At 36.8% G+C, this 23,460-nt stretch overlaps 1 protein-coding gene across 1 annotated transcript in view; it reads left to right on the top strand.

The window, feature by feature from the left end:
- Positions 1-21,878, top strand: part of calcrl2 (calcitonin receptor-like 2) — a 28,842-nt gene extending 6,964 nt beyond the window's left edge. The window contains exons 3-13 of the mRNA XM_084428582.1: positions 629-746; positions 1,671-1,778; positions 3,087-3,199; positions 3,283-3,374; positions 8,856-8,976; positions 9,083-9,242; positions 10,821-10,881; positions 12,822-12,885; positions 17,272-17,490; positions 19,765-19,806; positions 21,437-21,878. Of these exons, the coding sequence (XP_084284708.1) occupies positions 629-746; positions 1,671-1,778; positions 3,087-3,199; positions 3,283-3,374; positions 8,856-8,976; positions 9,083-9,242; positions 10,821-10,881; positions 12,822-12,885; positions 17,272-17,490; positions 19,765-19,806; positions 21,437-21,670 (1,332 nt within the window). The 3' untranslated portion in view covers positions 21,671-21,878. The remainder of the gene's footprint in view (positions 1-628; positions 747-1,670; positions 1,779-3,086; positions 3,200-3,282; positions 3,375-8,855; positions 8,977-9,082; positions 9,243-10,820; positions 10,882-12,821; positions 12,886-17,271; positions 17,491-19,764; positions 19,807-21,436) is intronic.
- Positions 21,879-23,460: the final 1,582 nt, after the last annotated feature.

The following is a 23,460-nucleotide window of genomic DNA, read 5'->3' as shown; positions in this document are numbered from 1 at the left end:
GTTTTTCATGAAAATGCACATATGCTCCGCCCATTGGAACAGTTTTTGATGAACATGCACGTATGCTCCACCCATCTGAACAGTTTTTCATGAATATGCACGTATGCTCCGCCCATTGGAACAGTTTTTGATGAACATGCATTTATGCTCCGCCCATTGGAACAGTTTCTCATGAATATGCACGTATGCTCCACCAGTTGGAACAGTTTTCAAAGGAACTGAATATTACACAAAACCAGTATGCTTGAGCGTGAGCGCTTGAAGCTCCGCCTTTCTTCTTGAAGGGGGAAGAGGAGCATCAGCTCATTTGCATTTAAAGGGACACACACAAAATCGGCACATTTTTGTACTACTTTTTTACTATTAGTTACAGCAGCAAATAAACATGAATGTACATCAGAAGGAATGTTGTAAAATTCAGAACAACTTCCTGAAATGAATCATGTCTCATGTAATCCATCAATCAGTGTTTCAACCGCAAAAAGATTTCAATAAAACAGCTTGAGAACAATATAACGTCACATTTGTCTGTTTACATGCGATATTAAGTCTGATATTCCTGTTTATTGTCTGATATTCCTGTTTAATACGATATTATGTCTGATATTCCTGTTTAATACGAGCACAGGTGTGTCAGTCCGAGGATGTGCTTTTAGCGGATCTGACCGTGACCCGTGAGCAGATCCTCTCCGCACAGTTTGAGTGTTACCTCAGAATAATGTACGAGCCTCCGCGCAGTGACCCAGGTGAGCGTCGATCCGACACACACGTGCATAAATCAAGGACAGTCATAGAAGACAATTTGCTAAATAATTAAACAAGTTAAATGGATAGAATTAAAGTCCCCCTGTGGTGAAAATCCAGCTTTTAATGTTGTTTATGTGTCTATGTGGTGTTTTTAATCCGCTTTAAGACAAACCATGTGTAAATTCATAAGTCGACACCATTGCTGAGTATTTTCTCCTTAAAACTGCAGTGAACCAAAGACAGTCTCAAAAACACGCTTTGAAATCGCTGGTGTTTCTGACGTCACAAACTACCTTGTAACCAATCAGATCAACGTGTGATCGTCAGCGAGTGGATCTCTGAGCTGAGTGAGTGAGTGGAGGCGGGGCTCATTAGCATAGTCATAGAACCACAAATACTAAATGAGGCAAGGGTTATCGAGTTACATTCAAGATATTTTAAGACATGAAGAATGTTTTTCAAGGAGAAAACTTTTAAATATGTAATTTTGGTGATCGATGATGAGTTTTAAGGGATAAAATGATTGACTACAGGGGGACTTTAAGGAATCAGTAAATAAAAGGTGAGCATGGCAGATCAATATTAATCATTAATATTTTCTGAAGAACTAAAGATGAAGAAGCCATGCAAACCTTAAATAGCAACATCTAACAACCAATCATTTCACAGTCAAATACTACATTTGGTCATGATGTAATCAGTTCCTGTATGGTATTATAGCTCAGTTGAAATGATAATGGATTCGTTCGATCTTATCGAGGGAAGTTGATGAAGGCTTAATGAACATGAATAGAAATAAGTGCATAATTGTGTTTCTGTAATGGATAATGGATTCTGTAATAACCTGTAATGGAACTGGCTTGCAGCTCTATAATGTCTGTTGTTGTTGTGTAAAGTGTGTGTGTGTGTGTCGCCCCCTGCAGGCCCGTACTGTAACCGCACATGGGATGGGTGGCTCTGTTGGGGAGACTCTGCCCCCGGCACCGCCTTCCAGCAATGCCCCTCCTACTTCCATGATTTTGATCCATTTGGTGAGATGATGATGTATTTCCACTCACAATAATGCAAAAAAAAAAATTTATATATTTTTTTTTAATAAATATTCATATATTCATACAAGTTTTACAAACAAGACTGAGCCTCTTTATCGCACAAATACATTTTACACTACAGTTCAAAAGTTTGTGGTCTGTAAGATTTTTTACACTTTTTGAAAGAAGTCTCTTGTGCTCACTGAGGCTGCGTTTATTTGATCAAAAATACAGTTAAAATTATGAAATATTATTAGAATGTAAATCAGCTGTCTTCTATGTGAATATATAGTAAACGTGTAATTTATTCCTGTGATCAAAGCTGAATTTTCAGCATCATTACTCCAGTCTTCAGTGTCACATGATCCTTCAGAAATCATTCTAATATGATGATTTGATGCTCAAGAAACATTATCAGTGTTAAAAACAATTCATATTTTGGTGAAATCCATAATACACTTTATTTTCCAGGATTCTTTGATGAATAGAAAGTTCAAAAATTTATTTGAAATAGAATCTTTTGCAACATTATAAATGTCTTTGCTTTTCATCAATTTAATGCAATAATGCTGGGTTTCCAAAAGTCTGAGACCATGTTTAAAATCTGGAATTTTAATTTAGTTATTTTTTTATAATTTAAACATGGAAAAATTTAGGATTTAGAATTTTTTTTAAAAACGTTGGGAATTTCTTTTATATAAATTTGACAATTTGACAAAACTGAAGCTCGATTTTAAGTGGCAGAATATGTATATATATATATATATATTTTTTTTTTTATGAGATTTTATTTATTTCATGTCTTTTTAATTGAGAGCAAAACTAATTATATTGTAATTAAAAAGATTTCAAATGCTTTTCAAGGCAGTTTTAATTACAAAAATAAAGTAATTTTGATTGTGATGGAAATTATTATGTTGGGAAAAGTTACTTTTAAAAGTAATGCATTACAATATTGCGTTACTCCAAGAAAAAGTAACTAGTTGCGTTACTTAGTAACTTTCTATGGAAAGTAATGTGTCACGTTATTTTTGCGTAAATTTAAAAAAGTTCTTCTTTTTTTGTTGTTGCAAATGCAACGTTCCTTTCCCACTAAAAGTAAAATGAATAATCCTCAGGCTGAAGGAAATGCAGATGTTTTCAACATCTTTGAATGTTACCTACTGAAAAAGAAACTCAGATATTTTCTTGTAAATTTAAAAGCAATGCATTACTTTAAAAGACTAATTTGATTGAGTAACTCGACTACGGTAACTTGTGATGCACGCAAACACATGTCTTTTCACACTTTGCCTTTTGTTCATTCAGAACAAGTGACCAAAGTGTGTGACTCAGACGGTCAATGGTTTCATCACCCAGAAAGCCACCGACTCTGGTCCAATTACACTCAGTGCTCTGCTTACACTAAGCAGAAACTCGAGGTTAAGCTTCAGTTTAAATATTACATCGTTATTTCATAATCCTGGGTGTCTTCTAATATCTGTGTCTCTGGTTTGTCCTGCAGTTAACGCTCACGGGTTACTATCTGGCTATTGTGGGAAACGTCCTCTCCATCATATCGCTCATCATTTCCATATGCATCTTCTCATACTTCAAGTACGTTAGAACAACAAACACACACAAGACTAAATTCCCAGCTAGCAAAAATATATTCTACGAATATTTTGCTAATGTTCCCAAAACATTATTACTCTGAACGTCCAAATGTTCTACAAATGCTTTTTTCTTGGTTATACGAACATTAAAGGGGTGGTTGATTATGATTTCCCTTTTCTAACTTTAGTTAGTGTGTAATGTTGCTGTTTGATCATAAACAACATTTGCAAAGTTATGACGCTCAAAGTTCAGAGCAAAGGGAGATATTTGCTTTTAAAGAAATCACTATTTAAGGACTACAACAAACAGCTGGTAGAGACTACACCACATTCCTCCCGGATTAGTGACATCACTAACCCCTGAAATTTACATAAACCCCGCCCCCTGAACACGATTTATAGATTATCAAGACAGAATATGCTAATCAATGACTAGAAGATAACTACACATCAGCTACAGAACTTCATCAACTAACCATTCAGAAATGTTGTCTACATGTTGTCACTTCTTCTTGAGTCTCGTCTCCATCATTGTCTGACTCCGGTTTGAACATAAAAGGCTAAACGTTTTTGAAATTTCCAGTGCATGTCTGTGTGAGTGCAAGCTGTTGAAGCTCCGCCCCCTGTGCCGGGAGCAGCAGCTCATTTGCATTTAAAGGAACAGACACAAAATGGTGTGTTTTTGCTCACCCTCAAAAACGGACAATTTTAACATGCTATATAAAAATATCTGTGGGGTATTTTGAGCGAAAACTTCACACTATTTACATCTTGTGAAAAGGCCATTATACCACCCCTTTAAGGGAACATTGCATTTCATCATTTTTCAAACATTATTGGAATGTTACTTTTAAACGTTCTGAAAAAAGGAACATTTTAAAAAAAAATTAGAAGTATTGAAGATTCACATGCTTTTTATTATATCCAACAAAGCAGGAAAAACAACGAAGAAGAATGAATAACAACTGTAGTGACACACTAGATGGCAATACAACAGTGACACCTATTGGCAAATTACTATATAACAACACTCCCACTTAATTTTACAATAGGACTAAGCCATTTCTTAGTAAATTATATTAACACACAAAAAAAAATTCTTAGTCCTTTTTCCATGTTAATTGTTTTACACCCATAACATATTTAACACTAAACACAGTTTAGCCATTTAAAATCAGACTAAACAGAATTAAATGAAACAGAGTCCAATCTCACTCCTAAGATACTCAAACTTCTGTCTCACCAATGGCTTGGTCAAGATATCTGCCTTCATGTCAGCTGTGGGACAGTATTGCAGTTGTATTTGTCCATTCTGCACACATTCACAAATGTAATGGTAGCGAATGTCAATGTGCTTGGTTCTTGAATGATCAACTGGATTCTTTGCGATTGCAATAGCTCCTTGGTTGTCCTCCAGGATCACCACAGGAGTAGCATCCATTCCAAGATCACTTTGTAGTCGTCTTAGCCAGGCACATTCCTGAGCTGCTTGGCTAAGTGCAACATACTCAGCCTCCGTTGTTGAAAGAGCAACAGTTGACTGTTTCTTGCTGAGCCAACTCACCGCTCCTCCACCCAGTAAGAACACATTACCGGTTGTAGAGCGACGATCGTCCTGGTCTCCAGCCCAGTCAGCATCTGAGAAACCGACCAAAGTTCCAGACTCTGACCGCTCATACTTGAGAGTGAGTTTCAGTGTTCCCTTCAAGTACCGTAGAATTCTCTTCACCGCAGTCAGATGTGCAACACTTGGATTTGCATTGAACTTTGACACAACGCTCACTGCTTGTGCTATGTCAGGTCGTGTGGCCATCGCAGCATTCAGTAGGCTACCCACCATAGACTGGTAAGTACTTGGGTTCACAGGCTTGCTGACACCATCGTTCCTTTTTAGCTTTACATTTACATCAGCTGGAGTTGCAACGGGATTTGCCTCATGCATACCATACTTTTGAAGAATGGCTTCAATGTAATGCTTCTGATGAAGGAACACACGTTTTTTTTCTTTGTCTTGGATGACAGAGATCCCCAAGATATAGGACAGTTCTCTCATGTCCTTCATCTTGTAGCGCTTCTTAAGAGCGAGTTTCAGCTCTTCCATGCTTTCCATCGACTCTGTGATCAGAATTAGATCATCAACATACACAGCTAATATCTCCAGCTCCTGTCGAGATCTCACGAACACACACGGGTCTGATGTACTCTGTTTGAAGCCAATGTTCTTCATGAACTCTGTGAAGGTTTTACTCCAGCAGCGAGGGGACTGCTTCAGTCCATATATTGTCTTCTTTAGCTTGCACACCAAACATTCCTCCCCTGGCCTGATGTATCCCTCTGGTTGCTCCATATATATTTCCTCATCCAGGTGTCCATTTAGAATTGCGGTTACCACATCCATCTGATGCACATGCATGTCCTGGACGGCGAAGGACAGAAACGTACGAATTGAGCTAAAACGTACCACGGTGAAAAAGTTTCATCGTAGTCGGCACCATACTTCTGTGAGTAATCCTTAGAAACAAGTCTGCACTTGTCCATCACTATGATGCTTGACTTTAAACACCCATCTCGATCCTATGGCCTTCCGATCCTTTTGGCAATTTCACTAAATCCCACGTCTTATTTCCAGCAGTGATTCATATTCCAAGTCAGCCGCCTCCTGTCATTCCGTTGCATTAGGACTCATCATTGCCTCTTTCAGTGTGCTTGATTCTGCAACACAACAAACACTTGCATAATGATCAACAGTCACCAGGTCGGCAAACTCATCATAACCATATCTCTTAGGTGGTTTTCTGATTCTGCCACCTTCTCTTGCAGTTTCATCGACAGTAGCATCGACTGGTGTTCTCTCGTCAGTTTTCACGATAACTTCGTTCTCCGAACAAGAAATGTCCACTTCTTGTTTCAAGTCAAAGTCTGACTCGTCGAAGATCACATCCCGACGAATTAGAATCCTCCTTTTTTCCTCATCGAACAAGCGATAGCCCTTGGCATTGTTGGCATATCCCACGAAACGCAGCTTCACAGCCTTATTGTCCAGTTTTCTTCTTTCTGTGTCTGGGACATGTGCATAAGCTACACAACCAAACACCTTCATGTGACTTATATTTGGCTGTTTGTCGCACCATCTCTGGTAGGGCGTCACTTGTTTCAATACAGATGTGGGGAGTCTGTTCTGTATGTAAGCTGCGGTCGCTACAGCCTCTGCCCAGTACGACTTTGGTAATTTAGCGTGAGAGAGCTTGGTTCTCGCTGCTTCAATTAATTTCCTATTTTTTCTTTCTGAAACACCATTTTGCTGAAGTGTGTGAGGTACAGTTGTCTCATGGTGGATACCTTGAGCCTTCAAGTATTCTTGATATTTCTTTGGATGTGTATTCCCCACCATTATCTGTTCTTAGTCTTGCTATTTTCTGTCCGCACTCATTGGATAATATTTTCTCAAATTGCTTGAATTTGCAAAGAACTTCACTCTTCTGTTTCATAAAGTATACCTTACAACATCTAGAATAGTCATCAATAAAAGTCACAAAGTACTTTGATCCACCTACCGATTCAGTCTGCATGGGACCACAGACGTCACTATGAACCAACTATAGTTTACTTTTGGAACGGATCTCTCCCACTGGCTTATGTGGCTTCCACACATGCTTCACAGAAGGGAACTTCTTTCTCTGTAGGAAGGTCCACTCCATTCACCAGTTTTTTAAGTTCCTTCAACTTAGTGGTGTGACCCAGTCGCTGGTGCCACAAACTGGCTGCTATTAATGCACTTGACGCACAGTGACAGACGGGCGAACTTCCCTCGACATCCAGCTGATACAATCCATCAGATCTTTGTGTTCCCATTCCTCTGAGATTTCCATTTTTATCACGGATGTAACAGCGAGACTTCTTGAACTGCACCGTATTTCCTTTTTTTACAGCAGCTCCCACTGAGAAGAGATTCCCGGATAACTTGGGAACATACAGCACATCAAACATTGTGACATTTTTTACATCACTGATTTTTAATGTCATTCTTAGTTTAACGTTACCAAGTCCTAGATAGAGCGTCAACCACTCTGCCATCACCGAGTTTCACAGACTGTGCTTTTGGAAATTGCTGGTAGTCTTGAAGAATTTCTTTATGACTGGTGACACGTCATATGCTTTGAGGCTCCATAGTCGATTGACCACTCGACCTGTTGTGTCATCTTATCCTTATCCATCTTATCCTCTCTGGCGACGAAGGCACTCTCAGACGAGTCTTCATCATGTTCACATGTTACATTTTTGGCTTTGTGTGTTTTAGTCTGTTTTTTCTTATTTGGACAGTCACGCTTGATATGTCCTTCTTTCCCACACTTGTAACATCTCCACGAGCCGGATCTGTCTGCTCTCACTGCCTTGGTGTTAGCCAAGCCACTCAGCTTTTCAATAAACAGTTTATCCTCCATTGTGAGTTCCACAACACTGTCTATTTCACACACACAAAAAAAACCTGTGTAAAAGTACCTCTTCTTTGCTTTAGCAAAGATCTGGGCCCATAATCTATTGAGGATTCACGTGCTTTTTATTATATCCAACAAAGCAGGAAAAACAACGAAGAAGAAGGAATAACAACTGTAGTGACACACTAGATGGCAATACAACAGTGACACCTATTGGCAAATTACTATATAACAACAAGAAGAACATCTGTTTCAGAAAAGAAAAAATTAACCATTAACAATGTATGAATAATACAGATATGTGTTCAGTTTCTGACGGACTCCACACGCTTGAGTCTGTAACATCTGGACAAATGAAAGAGTGAACGAACGTTTGTCCAGTTTAAACGGCTGGTTTGAGTCTCTGTACTTCAGGAGATCCCAGCGTCAGAAACAAGAGGATGGTTTATTATTTTAATGGCGTCGCAGGATTATATGTTTGTTCGGAGCGTTTGACTGAGACACAGTGTAATGGAGAGTTGACAGAGAAAGTTCTGTTGACAGATGAAGCAGAGACTGTATTAATCTGACAGAAGCTGTGTCACAAACCCTCAGTAAATCATTCATAATGCTTCGTCCGTAAATGGATCATGTTTTCAATAGCAAGTGAGACTGTTTCCTATACACTGACGTTAGCCAATCATAACAGTGGGCGTTTCCTATACACTGACGTTAGCCAATCACAACAGTGGGCGTTTCCTATACACTGACGTTAGCCAATCACAACAGTGGGCGTTTCCTATACACTGATGTTAGCCAATCACAACAGTGGGCGTTTACTGACAAGCCTTAAAGGAGCCGCGCATTAAAAACTGATTATTTCAGACGGTATGAAGGCTGTAAATTGCCATTTTTTTGTGCATAAAACTTTATTTACACTATAAGTGAAACTCAAGGAACATATTCAAATTTAAAAAAATAAAACATGTCATGACCCCTTTCTGTATGTTTGAAAAGGCTTATACCTCACCTTCTGTATAAGGAACGAATACTTGGTGTTTGTGCAGGTGTTTGAGCTGTCAGCGCATCACTCTTCATAAAAACATGTTCGCATCCTTCATCCTGAACTCCTTCGCCACCATCGGCTGGCTCTACTTCAACGGCGACTCACAGAGCAGAACCGACTCTGTAAGTCCACATTATTTATTTATTTATTTATTTTTTTGGAAAGTGCCTCTCACAAGGGTATTGGCACATTTAGGGCTCCTTTGGCATTTTATGTGTGTGTGTTCAGTTTCAGATAGGCTGTAAGATCCTGGCGACTCTCATTCAATACACCTTATGCTCCAATTTCTTCTGGATGTTGTGTGAGGGCATCTACCTGCACACGCTCATCATCGTGGCCGTGTTTGTGGGCGAGCAACAGCTGGTCTGGTACTACGTCCTCGGCTGGGGTACGTACCGAACACGAGCCCGGATCGCCCTTTACAAATCAACATCAATACATCTTTGACCTGTGTGTATGTGTGTGTATACATTTGTCACGATTTCCCCTGTGTTTTGTGTGTTCTAGGACTTCTATTTTGAAGTATAATTTCTGATCCTCTGTTCACTTCCTGTAGTTTGCTCCTGTTTGCCTTTGTTTGTTCCCGTAGTGATTAATTACACTCACCTGTCCTGTGTTAGCCCCTTGTGTAAAAAGAAGATACATTTCAAAATAAAAGTCCTAGAACATAGAACACACAAAGCACAGTAATCATAATGTATACATGTATATATATATATATATATATATATATATATATATATATATATAGCCTATAAATTAGGGCTGTAAAGCGAATTAATCAAATTAATTACATGATGTGCCAGTTAATTGATCTAATTAATCGCACAACAATTTAGTTTGAGAAATTATCCCCAAAAGATCATTTAAAGTCATTATTTTGTTAAAGGTGCAGTGTACATTTTAGCGTCATCTAGTGGTGAGGTTGCGAATTGCATCCAACAGAAGTTATGGTGGCCGACAGGAAGTGATGTTGTCGTCTGAGACAGCAGAGAGTAGCCAGTTAAGCAATAAGGTTTCTTTACAAATATTAATTAAGAAATTAGGTTTACTTCATTGTTCAGTAAAACGATATGTTATTGTGAATATTATTGTTACTTGCTCATCATTGTGTCAGTGTTTTATTCGCTGACTTTAGCTCGCTTCTTTGCATGAAGAACAACATAGTGACAAAACGCGTTTGTCCGTTCAGGGCCACTGTAGAAACATGTAAGCGGACCCGCGGTGTGTGTAGAGAGAAATGCTCATTCTAAGGTAATAAAGACATAACGGTTCATTATGTAAGGTCTTAATACACCACTGAAAACATAGTTATGTATATGATATTGCATTTCTGTCAACAGAACCTGCTAAATATGACACAATGCAGCTTTAAATGAGAAAAGCATCAAATAGCTATAGAAAGAAATATTTTAATTGTTTTAACGTAGAATATATTACACATAACTTTTAAGGCTACAACGGCCATGATTTTTTTCATAAGCTGCATCTGAAATGGTACTTAGATAAAAACAGTTCGGTGACCAACATTTCTTAAAATATTTTCTTTTATGTTCCGCAAAAGACAGAAAGTCATACAGGTTCGAGACGACACAAGAGTGGGTAAATGGAAATAAACAGAATTCAAATTTCTGGGCAAACTATACCCAAAATATATTAAAAAAAATGTAATGAAGTGATACTTCAAATAAGAAACTTAAACTTCCAGTAGGTGGCGGTAAACGTCTAAATGAGTAAGTCATTGAATCATTCATTCGATTCACTTACTGTTCACAGAATAATAATAATGAATATAATGTTAACTAGACTTTGTTAAATAACTTCCAGCTTTTGTTTTCATCATGATCTACTGTGCAAGAAATGAAAGATTGATCACACAATGATTACTGTAGATTTTCTCAATGCTCTAGATCTAGAGGACGACGTTCGTCAAACGACTCGTTTAAAGAAAGCGTTATTCCTACAGGTTTCCCAGTGATCCCTGCTGTCATGTACGCTGTGGCATGTCTGCTCTTCCTCGATGACAGGTAAACCTGAGATTTAACACTTCAAATTAACCAGCATAAAGATATATATATATACAGTGAGGAAAATAAGTATTTGAACACCCTGCTATTTTGCAAGTTCTCCCACTTGGAAATCATGGAGGGGTCTGAAATTGTCATCGTAGGTGCATGTCCACTGTGAGAGACATAATCTAAAAAAAAAAATCCAGAAATCACAATATATGATTTTTTAACTATTTATTTGTATGATACAGCTGCAAATAAGTATTTGAACACCTGTCTATCAGCTAGAATTCTGACCCTCAAAGACCTGTTAGTCTACCTTTAAAATGTCCACCTCCACTCCATTTATTATCCTAAATTAGATGTACCTGTTTGAGGTCGTTAGCTGCATAAAGACACCTGTCCACCCCATACAATCAGTAAGAATCCAACTACTAACATGGCCAAGACCAAAGAGCTGTCCAAAGACACTAGAGACAAAATTGTACACCTCCACAAGGCTGGAAAGGGCTACGGGGAAATTGCCAAGCAGCTTGGTGAAAAAAGGTCCACTGTTGGAGCAATCATTAGAAAATGGAAGAAGCTAAACATGACTGTCAATCTCCCTCGGACTGGGGCTCCATGCAAGATCTCACCTCGTGGGGTCTCAATGATCCTAAGAAAGGTGAGAAATCAGCCCAGAACTACACGGGAGGAGCTGGTCAATGACCTGAAAAGAGCTGGGACCACCGTTTCCAAGGTTACTGTTGGTAATACACTAAGACGTCATGGTTTGAAATCATGCATGGCACGGAAGGTTCCCCTGCTTAAACCAGCACATGTCAAGGCCCGTCTTAAGTTTGCCAATGACCATTTGGATGATCCAGAGGAGTCATGGGAGAAAGTCATGTGGTCAGATGAGACCAAAATAGAACTTTTTGGTCATAATTCCACTAAACGTGTTTGGAGGAAGAAGAATGATGAGTACCATCCCAAGAAAACCATCCCTACTGTGAAGCATGGGGGTGGTAGCATCATGCTTTGGGGGGGGTTTCTGCACATGGGACAGGGCGACTGCACTGAATTAAGGAGAGGATGACCGGGGCCATGTATTGCGAGATTTTGGGGAACAACCTCCTTCCCTCAGTTAGAGCATTGAAGATGGGTCGAGGCTGGGTCTTCCAACATGACAATGACCCGAAGCACACAGCCAGGATAACCAAGGAGTGGCTCTGTAAGAAGCATATCAAGGTTCTGGCGTGGCCTAGCCAGTCTCCAGACCTAAACCCAATAGAGAATCTTTGGAGGGAGCTCAAACTCCGTGTTTCTCAGCGACAGCCCAGAAACCTGACTGATCTAGAGAAGATCTGTGTGGAGGAGTGGGCCAAAATCCCTCCTGTAGTGTGTGCAAACCTGGTGAAAAACTACAGGAAACGTTTGACCTCTGTAATTGCAAACAAAGGCTACTGTACCAAATATTAACATTGATTTTCTCAGGTGTTCAAATACTTATTTGCAGCTGTATCATACAAATAAATAGTTTAAAAAATCATACATTGTGATTTCTGGATTTTTTTTTTAGATTATGTCTCTCACAGTGGACATGCACCTACGATGACAATTTCAGACCCCGCCATGATTTCTAAGTGGGAGAACTTGCAAAATAGCAGGGTGTTCAAATACTTATTTTCCTCACTGTATATATATATATATATATATGCACACACATAAAATGTATATCCATGAGGAATCAAATTGATTATATCCCGGACGAGCCCCCATAAATGTTACGTCCCTTAGATGTTCCCCATTGACTTCTATATTTTTTTTTCAATGGAGACCAGCAAATATTTGGTTACCAACACTTTGTACAGAAGAAAGACATTCAGAACAACTTGAGGATGAGTGCATGATGACAGAATTTTTGGCCAAACTAACCCTTTAAATGTTTAATCGCAGTGACATTGTGTGTTTGACAGGTGTTGGGTCACGAACACAAACCTGCTGTACATCACACACGGCCCGATACACGTCGCTCTGCTGGTGAGCTTCATCAACATCATCTCAAAACATTATCTTCTTCCTCAGTGTTTCTGTCTTGTTTTTCAGTACAAATATCTAAACATTCTTAAATCAAGATACATTTACTTGGGAAGCAATCTACTTGAGATTTTAAGTCTTGATTTCTGAAAAACGCATCAAGTTTATGTCTAAAACAAGAAAACAATTCTGTTAGTGGAGTCAGAAAAATTAACATTTTAAACTTTAAATTTAATGGGTCACAAAATCACCAGTCAGTTTCAAAGACTTTATATATACAAAGACAATGCGCTCATATTACTATGAATGGGAGAAAGTGCAATGCGCAATATGGCAGAATAAGTCCCGCCTTTTAAATAAAAGAGCCAATCACCGATTGGTAAAGTCATCGCTGGTTGCAATGGACTCTGCTCTTATGATTGCACAAATGCAAATTGGCTGGAAAATACGATTTTTTAACACTATTTGAGCATAAGAAACAACATTTATTGGGACAGTTCATGTCAGATTTTGTTTCTGATTTGAAATGTGTTATTTAAATATGATTTCGGCCAGTCATTTTTGAGATTTCAGGATCTCTCTTACGGCATGCGATTCTCAGTGTTTGAAGTGCCTGTCATAGGAAATAAACGTGTGCTGCGATGAATAATTAATGTGTAAAGGTGTCTTCTCATAGGATAAGGACACATAGCCTCATGAATAATTAAGCTAGGTGTCTTCTCATCAGTGGCGTGGCGTGGGGAAAATTTCTAAGGAAGCCAATTAAGACACAACCTCTAAGCTGTGTGTTTTAAGGGGTGGGGGCAGAAAATCATACGTTACCATTTATATGTTGCTATTTGGATGAACTATTAGAGCGCCCAGCATCATCTTACCGGGACTTACGCTTGTTACAATCCAACACTTTGAGCACGTAGATACCTAAAATATGTTGCGCATACAGCTCAACTAACGCGATTGTTATAAAGGTGTTTGAACAACAAAACACATCCTCTTGCACATATTTGACAATCGGAATATCAGATATATCCTGCTATAGCTAATAAATTTGTGAAATTTTGAATAAAAAAAGGAAATAAAAGCTGATCATTCAACGCAGACGCGTCTCCATGGGAACCATAAAGTGATACTACGATCAATAACGGTCGCCTTGAAAAACTTACGTGTGAAAAGGTTGTTTGTAAGGCTTACATTTAAATGTGTCTTTGTTTTGGTTTGAGTGTATGGTCAATAAATAAAGGAATTAAAAAGATGGGCACAAAACCACAAATCTTCCGCTATTTCATTCATTCATTCATTGACGATGATAACGTGATGTGATTGGCCTGATGCCAACAAGTTCATGGCTTCCCTTGACACTGTCCTGACCAATCACAGGGGAGCAGTGTCATGACAATAGCGTCACCTGATTGGTTAATCATTCTTTTTTTTTTCTATCAAGGGATGCCAACTCAGCCTGGCCTCCTCACAGACACAGGGTGCAGTACCATGTTTTCAACGCTCATTCACCATGTCACTTTTATAGGGGCGCTGTTTTACACATCATAAAACACTCAATAATGAATGAAGAGAGACGATGAGGAGATGACAGAAGGATTACGTAAACTGTGAAAACAAAAGTGTTTATTAAATGGCGATTATATTCTGAAAAAGTGAGGAAGCCTGGCTTCCCTTGGCCTCCGCAAGAAAACGCCACTGCTTCTCATAGGATAAGGACACGCAGCCTCATGAATAATTAAGCTAGGTGTCTTCTCATAGGATAAGGACACGCAGTCTCCATTATCTTTAATAATTAAAGTTCCCATGTAGTCAATAATATTATCCCTTAAAAATGATCTTTGATCACTAAAATGATATATTTAAAAGTTTTTTCCTTGAAAAAAAGTTTCTTCATGCCTTTAAATATCTTGAATGTAACTCGACACCCTTGCCTCATTTAGTATACACGGTTCTATGAATATACAAATGGGCCCCGCCTCCACTCACTCACTCAGCTCAGAGATCCACTGGTTGACGATCACACGTTGATCTGATTGGTTACAAGGTAGTTTGTGACGTCAGAAACACCAGCGATTTCAAAGCGTGTTTTTGAGACTGTCTTTGGTTCACTGCAGTTTTAAGGAAGAAATACTCAGCAATGGTGTCGACTTATGAATTTACACATGGTTTGTCTTAAAGCATATTAAAAACACCACATAAACATATAAACAATTTTGCATGAATAATTAAGCGAGGCGTCTTCTTATAGGATAATGACACGCAGTCTCATGAATAATCATGAGGCACTGATGAGTCATCAATGCACTATGGCAGCAGTGTAAATTAACAGTATAAATTAAATGATAAATTAAAAAGGTTCCATTAGATAGTGTATTTATAGTACAATGACCTCTTATGTCAAATTTGATTTCCAAATTCATGACCCCTTTAAGTAAATATGACATTAATTCAAATAAGAAATATGACATCAGCTTACATCTTGAGTTTTAGCTTATTTTAAAGTATATTTTGTTTTATTTAAAAATATTTAAACCATCTTGAGAAAACGTCACATCTTGTGACTTCGACACGATGAAGATTTTAAACCTGGAAGATGAAAATAGTGCAAAAAAAAACCTTAAAGGGGTGGTTGATTATGATTTGACTTTTCTAACTTTAGTTAGTGTGTAATGTTGCTGTTTGAGCATAAACAACATCTGCAAACTTACAATACTCAAAGTTCAAATCAAAGGGAGATATTTGCTTTTAAAGAAAAGGACTACAACAAAAGGCTGGTAGGGACTACACGACATTCCTCCCGGGTTAGTGACATCACAAACCCTAGAATTTACATAAACCCCGCCCCCGGGAACACGCAGTCCATGTTGAGAAGAGGAAAAGTTGTTGTATAAGAGTACATTTGTGAGTCAGCTCAAACTTTAGCATCCATCTTTTCACATGCAATAGAAAGTCACTCTGTGTGCATCTCACAACAGTTCCTATACGAGCGATTTATAGATTATCATGACAGAATATGCTAATTGAAGATAGTTAACTCCACATCAGCAACATCAATTCATCAACTAACCATTCAGAGACGTCCTGTTGCATTCTACATGTTGTCACTTCTTCTAGAGTCTCTCCATCTTTGTCTGACTCCGTTTTAACATTAAAGGCAAAACAGTTTCTGTCATTTTAGTGTGTCTGCGTGAGGTAATCGGAGCTGCTAACACGCAAGCTCTTGAAACCCCGCCCTCTGCAGCAGCTCATTTGTATTTAAAGGGCCAGACACAAAACGGTGCGTTTTTGCAAACCCTCAAAAAGTGACAACTTTAACTTGCTATATAAAAATATCTGTGGGGTATTTTGCGCTAAAACTTCACACACACACTCTGGGGACATCATAGATATATTTTACATCTTGTGAAAAGGGCATTTTACCACCCCTTTAAAATAAACTATTTTCTCCTACAATTAAAACTTCTTTGATGTGTAACACAGAAGTCTGTTAAAATCATGTATTTTTTCTGACCCCACTGGCAGATATTTGTTCTTGTTTTAAGCATAAACTGTCTTAATTTTTATACATTCCTCAATAAACAAGACCTAATATCTGAAGTTGTTTTGCTTCTCAAGGAAATGTAGCTTGATGTAACGCTCTGGTGCTCTTCGGGCAAAAAAGGTTTTATCACTTGCTATGTGAACACACACACAAAAAAATCATGGACATGATTTGAAAAGGTTAAATGGTCCTGAAAAAGAATAGTCACTCTTGTGCTCCTCGCATTGGAAATGAATGAGATGTATTTCCTCTAGTGGAAGCGTTTGGTACTGCAGCCGAACACACTCTCACTGAAAGATCATTTTTTGAGATATCAACCTCAAATTTGGAGCACAACTGGTTAAGATGTATCGCTTTGAGTTTCTCAGTTTTAGAGTAAAACATGTTTTTGAAAATATATATCTCATATAAAAATTGAAAATAGTATTTTTACATATTTTTCATAATAATAAACGTAAAATTCTGCAACTTTTTTTAAGTTCACTTTTTACAACTTTTTTCACTTCAGCAATAATCTGCCAAGTGTCGTCTTTGAAAAGAGATCAAACTTCAGTCTGTCGCTCTAAAGCGTTCAAGATTTACCACAGTTAAAGTTGGAAATACAATTTTCAGGTCTATGCTCAAAAAGTGAATAAATGGATTATAAATACAGCCTAAATATAATTCAGCACCATAAAATCCCCTAAAAATACAAAATATTAAATTAAAAAACCTTATCGAACTAAAATATAGTACATTAATTTCATTGAAATGTCATTTTTGACTGACACACGAAGAGCACCAGCACGTTTGCACTGGAAAACAAGACAAAAACACTGAGAAAGAACATCATTTTGCGTGTCTCTCAGGTGAACCTGTTCTTCCTGCTCAACATCGTCAGGGTGTTGATCACCAAACTGAGGGTCACACACCATACGGAGAGCAGTGTGTACATGAAAGCGGTGCGCGCCACCATCATACTGATCCCGCTACTGGGAGCCCAGTTCATACTGATGCCTCTGCAGCCCAAGGGACGCCTCCCTCTGGCCATCTACGACCTCTTCATGAACAGCTTCATGCATTTCCAGGTGACATATACCTACAGGATCAATCACATATGTGACCCTGGATCACAAAACCAGTCGAGTCGTATGGGTATATCTGTGGCAATAGCCAACAATACATTTTATGGGTCAAAATTATCCATTTTTATTTTATGCCAAAAATCATTAGGATATTAAGTAAAGATCATGTTCCATGAAGATATTTAGTACATTTTCAACCGTAAATATATAAAACATGTATTTCTGTGAGTGAATGCTGCACAATCGAGAACATAAATGAACAACTTTAAAGGAGATTTTCTCAATGTTTCGATTTTTTTGCACCCTCAGATTCCAGATGTTCAATAGTTGTATCTCAGCCAAATATTGTCCTATCCTAACAAACCATACATCAATGGAAATATTATTTATTCAGCTTTCAGATGATGGATAAATCTCAATTTAAAAAAATTTACTCATGTGACTGGTTTTGTGGTCCAGGGTCACATATGTCATGTAAAATGACCCACAAGGACGTCAGCATCAGCATTTTATTAATGTAACTGGTAACACTTTACAATAAGGTTCATTAGTTAACATTATTTAACTACCAAAGTTAATATGAACTAAGAATGAACAATACTTCCTCAGCTTTTATTAAACCTACAATGTCAGTGTTTTTGCCACTAGGGGCCGCTAACCTCTTACAATAACAAAGGCGTAGGTTGATGACGCATAAGCAGAATATGGAACTTGTCGTCATGCCGATGGATCTAATAATGTTTATGGATGAGTGAATACACTGATGTTTTTAACATGACTGTGGTGAAGCAGGGCGCGAGTGCTAATGAGAGACAGATATTAGCGTCACACGCGAGTCCTGCGGATGTAAAGGAATAAGGACGTTTCATTCTACCGAACTAACTTACCCTCAAATGCTGGATGATACTCACAGGTCAGTTTATTAGACGAATGAAACTTGTGAGGTAACGCAGCGCTGTTTCACTTGATCTACACTATCACACTAAACTGCATTTGAGTGTGTTAAAGTTATAATGTTATTCTATGTGTTAGTTTGTCTGTATAAGACTAGCAGTAAGCGAGCGCAGCTCTGAAAAGGGGCGGAGCTACAAAAGGTCTAAATAACATTGATTAGTTTTATGTACATTTGCTCATCTCTACATTTGCGCGTCTCTGTTTATGTTTGAACGAAACAACAACAGCGTGAGCGCGCCGCTAGACGTAACGCAGTTGTCCACGTCTGTCGCCATGGTTACTACGGCTGTATGAGCGGAAACCAGGGATAACGCGGATATTACATTCATTGACAGGCGACACGTGAACATGGACGAGCCATTATTTAAAATTGTGAATTTCTCTGAATGTACAAATTCTTGGAAACATTTAGGATAATGTAAGTACACAATTAAAATACATATATAACACTGTGCAAGTGGTTTTTGGATATTTGGATTAAAAATTCTTACATATTGTACCTTTAATCTTAGTTAATACCAATTTCAACATTTACTAATACATTATTAAAATCAAAGGTTGTATTTCTTAACATTAGTTAATGCACTGTGAACTAACATGAACAAACAATGAACAGCTGTATTTTTATTAACTAACATTAACAAAGATTAATAAATACTGTGACAAATGTATTGCTCATGGTTAGTTGATGTTAGTTAATATTAACCTTATTGTAAAGTGTGACCGTGTGACTAATTTAAAGAAATGCGTCCGTAAGCCCTTCGAGTGTGTTTTTAACATCACCAGCACAAAAAGGCCTTTTATTCTATTTAAAGTCTATTATTAAACAGATACATTTCTTTGAGACGTGTACAGAAGTGTTATGTTAGTATCACAGTAATGCTTTTTATCTCTTCGAGAAGGCTTATAATTGCTGAGTTTCAAATGTTTTTTTTTTTTCTAAACATTAATTGTGTATTTTTGTCTTATTGTCATATTGTTTTATGTTCTGTTTTTTTTTTTTTTTATAAATATTTTTCAGCACAATGGTGAACCACTGTTGTTTTTATTGTGCTTTATAAATAAATTGAGATTGAGATAAAAAATTTTAATTAGTTTAGATTTTTATAGTTAGTTTTTTTAGTCTTTATAATAATCATAATAGTCAATAACTTTTATTTTTTGATGTATGTCTTTATGGTTTTCATAAAAAAGTTGCTTTGGTAACTAGGTTTAAATTTTTTTATGTCAATTTTAGTTAAGGTTTATTTTGTTTTAAGTAGCTAAAATGTTTCTAATGGTGTAAGTTTTACTGAACATTAATAACCCTGTGTCTCTCTGCAGGGTTTCCTGGTGGCCGTGATCTTCTGCTTCTGTAATGGAGAGGTACTGTTTAAACCTCATTAATTAACCTCATCACTCTTTATTAAAGCACTTTAGATGAACATGAACTCCTGAGGATTGTAGATCTATAAAAGAAAGTATCCAGTATGTAAATGGAGTGAATGTTCTGCATGCAATAACCCCGATGAACAAACACCATTAGAGAAAGCGTGCAGTAATGCATGACCAATAAACCCAAAATCAACTGTGATTTTTACCTTTTTCTTTGTAATTATTTGAGCAGAATCAAATGAAAATATGAGATTAAAAAATCTAAATTGTGACATTAAAAAGACAAAATTATGACATACTAAGTCATAATTATGAGATTGAAAATATGAGAAAAAAGGCAAATTAAGATTAAAAAAATTGACATTATTGACATAAAGTTGACATGAGATTGAAATATTGAAAATATTGAGACTCAAAATTATGACATTAAAATGCCAAATTATGACATACTAAATCGAAATGAGATTAAAAAAATTAAAATTATGAGAAGAAAAAAAATAGAAAATATGAGATAAGTCAAAATTGAGATTTAAAAAGATGAAATTCTGAGATAAAAAATCCAAATTATGAGATTAAAAAGACAACATTATGGCATACAGTCAAAATTATTAGATTAAAATCTTTAAATATGAGACTTTCTAGATTTTAAATTTCAACTTTTTGTATTTTTTTATTTACTTTTTGTCATAATTTTGTGACTTTTTGTCTTGATTTAGACTTTTTAATCTCATAATTGATTTTTAAAGTGATAATTTTGCCATAATTATGACTTAGTATCTCATTATTTCTACACATTCAACATATATTTTCTCATATGGTTATTCATATGGTTTGCAGTACATGCTGTGCAGAAAACAGTATTCTGGTGTTCCATCCTGACAGGAAGAAAGAAAGAAAGAAAGAAAGAAAGAAAGAAAGAAAGAAAGAAAGAAAGAAAGAAAGAAAGAAAGAAAGAAAGAAAGAAAGAAAGAAAAGTAGCATCACAAACGGACTATATGAGGCCAAAATTTGACATTAAAAAGTAAAAATTGTAAGATTAAAAAGACTAAATTATGACATACTAAATCATAATTATGAGATTAAACATTTAAAAAATGAGAAATCAAAATTAAGATAAAAAAATATGACATTATGACATTAAAATATTTAAAATATGAGATAGTCAAAATTATGAGATTAAAAAGAAAAAATTATGACTTACTAAATTGAAATGAGATTTAAAAAATTGAAATTATGAAATTAAAAAGCAAAAATTATGAGATAAAATAATCCAAATTATGAGATTAAAAACCAACATTATGGCATACTGTCAAAATTATGAGATAAAAAAAATCTAAATTAGGAAATTGAAAAAGACGAAAGGCGAAGTTATGAGACAAAACAAAATTACTGACTTTCTATATCATGATTTCAACTTTTGTCGTTTCTCGACTTAGTATCTCATAATTGACTTGAAATGTCCTAATTTTGCCTTTTTTTATCTGGTAGCTATGGCGTAGTATGTCATAGTTATGATTTATCAAAGCATGATATTTCTTCTTATGTCGCTGGATATTTTCTTATATGTGGAAATGTATAATGCAGTAAATATACTATCTGAGTGTGTGTGTCGGTCCCGCAGGTGCAGTCGGCTCTTCGGCGTAAGTTCGCTCAGTATCGCGGTCAGTGGAGGCGAAGGCGTTTGGTGACCACAGACTCTCACTGTAACTATCACACCAACTCCTCCATCACCGAGACCAGCCGGGTCACCGTCAGCCTCGACACACACACACTCAACGGCCAGAGCAATGGCAAGCCCTGCCCAAACCCCGAGCCCGAGATCAGCGGAGAAGTGCTCCAGTCGACTGAGATGTGAGCTTCATCAGAAAAGATCCTGTTCAGATTCCCTGAAACCAAACACACATAAAGTCATGAAAACCTTATTTCTGAACGTAAAAAAAAAAAAAAAAAAAAAAATTTGTTGCAAACGTTACCTTCATCCTTCCCTCAGGTCATTTTGACACAAAACATTTTTTTTTTTTTTTTTTTTTTTTTTTTTGGAGTGTTCATCAGAGTGGTCTAGGGCCAAGCAATAATAAAAAAATAAAACCATCTCGAGATTAAAGTCATTATAATGCGAGATTAAACTCGTTAAATTTCGAGAAAAAAAGTCAAAATACAATCTTGAGAATAAACTCATTAAATATCGAGAATAAAGTCGTTGTGTTTCGAGAAAAAAACTCGTTAAATTTCGAGAAAAAAGTCGAAATACAATCTTGAGAATAAACTCATTATATTTCGAGAATAAAGTCGCAGTGTTTCTAGAAAAAACTCGTTAAATTTCGAGAAAAAAACTCGTAATACAATCTTGAGAATAAACTCATTAAATTTCGAGAATAAAGTCGTTGTGTTTCGAGAAAAAAACTCGTTAAATTTCGAGAAAAAAGTCGAAATAATCTTGAGAATAAACTCATAAAATTTCGAGAATAAAGTCGTTGTGTTTCGAGAAAAAAAGTCGAAATGAAATGTAGAGAATAACGCATTCGATCAGAGTTCATTGCATACGAGGCTGAATCCAGTTATTCGTTATTGACGCGCGGACCTCCCCTTTAAATGACGCAACGCTTCCTTAAGCACCCTGTGTGTATGGCATTGCTCGCACCAAGCTGTTAGAAATGAATGAAGAAATTCTGCATTTCTCAGCCATATGTAAGGGTGCGTTAAATCCGACTGGGAGTAATAGAGCATATACCGGTATTGATCTAGTGGAAACCGAAATATTGGCACAAATTTCTGTAGGCTACCGGGTTTTTTTATGGACCGTTAAAGTTTTAAATGGGGCAAACAAATTCAGAGTCGCCTTATTGCGCCATCATTCCTACTAGTTGTGCATTTAGGCCGCATCAGAGGGTGCGTTAAAGTGGACATTATCCCATTATAGAAGAGCTGTTGTCTAACGAAATCCAAATTTTAAGCAGTTTTTACTGTGGAATGATTGTTTTATGAAGCTTTGAACTTGACACATTACACAATGCACAAAGAGCAGTCTTGCATTTTCTGCATAATTCATGGCGCTGTTTCTCACCCGCCTATAGGGTGCATTAAAGTGGACATTATTCCATGATAGTAGGCTACAGCTCCTCCGACCTAGACGGCTTTGTTACTGAAAGAAAGTCTAAAATATAGCTTGACTAAGTGATCCAACTCTGCCATGTCCTCTATCAGTAGGCTAATGAACTCTGATCGAATGCGTTATTCTCTACATTTCATTTCGACTTTTATTTCTCGAAACACAACGACTTTATTCTTGAAATGTAATGAGTTTATTCTCAAGATTGTATTTCGACTTTTTTTCTAGAAATTTAACGAGTTTTTTTCTCGAAACACAACGACTTTATTCTCGATATTTAATGAGTTTATTCTCGAGATTATATTTCGACTTTTTTTCTCGAAATTTAACGAGTTTTTTTCTCGAAACACAACGACTTTATTCTCGATATTTAATGAGTTTATTCTCGAGATTATATTTCGACTTTTTTTCTCGAAATTTAACGAGTTTTTTTCTCGAAACACAACGACTTTATTCTCGATATTTAATGAGTTTATTCTCGAGATTGTATTTCGACTTTTTTCTCGAAATTTAACGAGTTTTTTCTCGCAACACAA

This window comes from Rutilus rutilus, assembly GCF_951802725.1.
Source record: "Rutilus rutilus genome assembly, chromosome: 13".
NCBI classification, from domain to species: domain Eukaryota; kingdom Metazoa; phylum Chordata; class Actinopteri; order Cypriniformes; family Leuciscidae; genus Rutilus; species Rutilus rutilus.
This window is presented reverse-complemented; position numbering and strand designations above follow the sequence as displayed.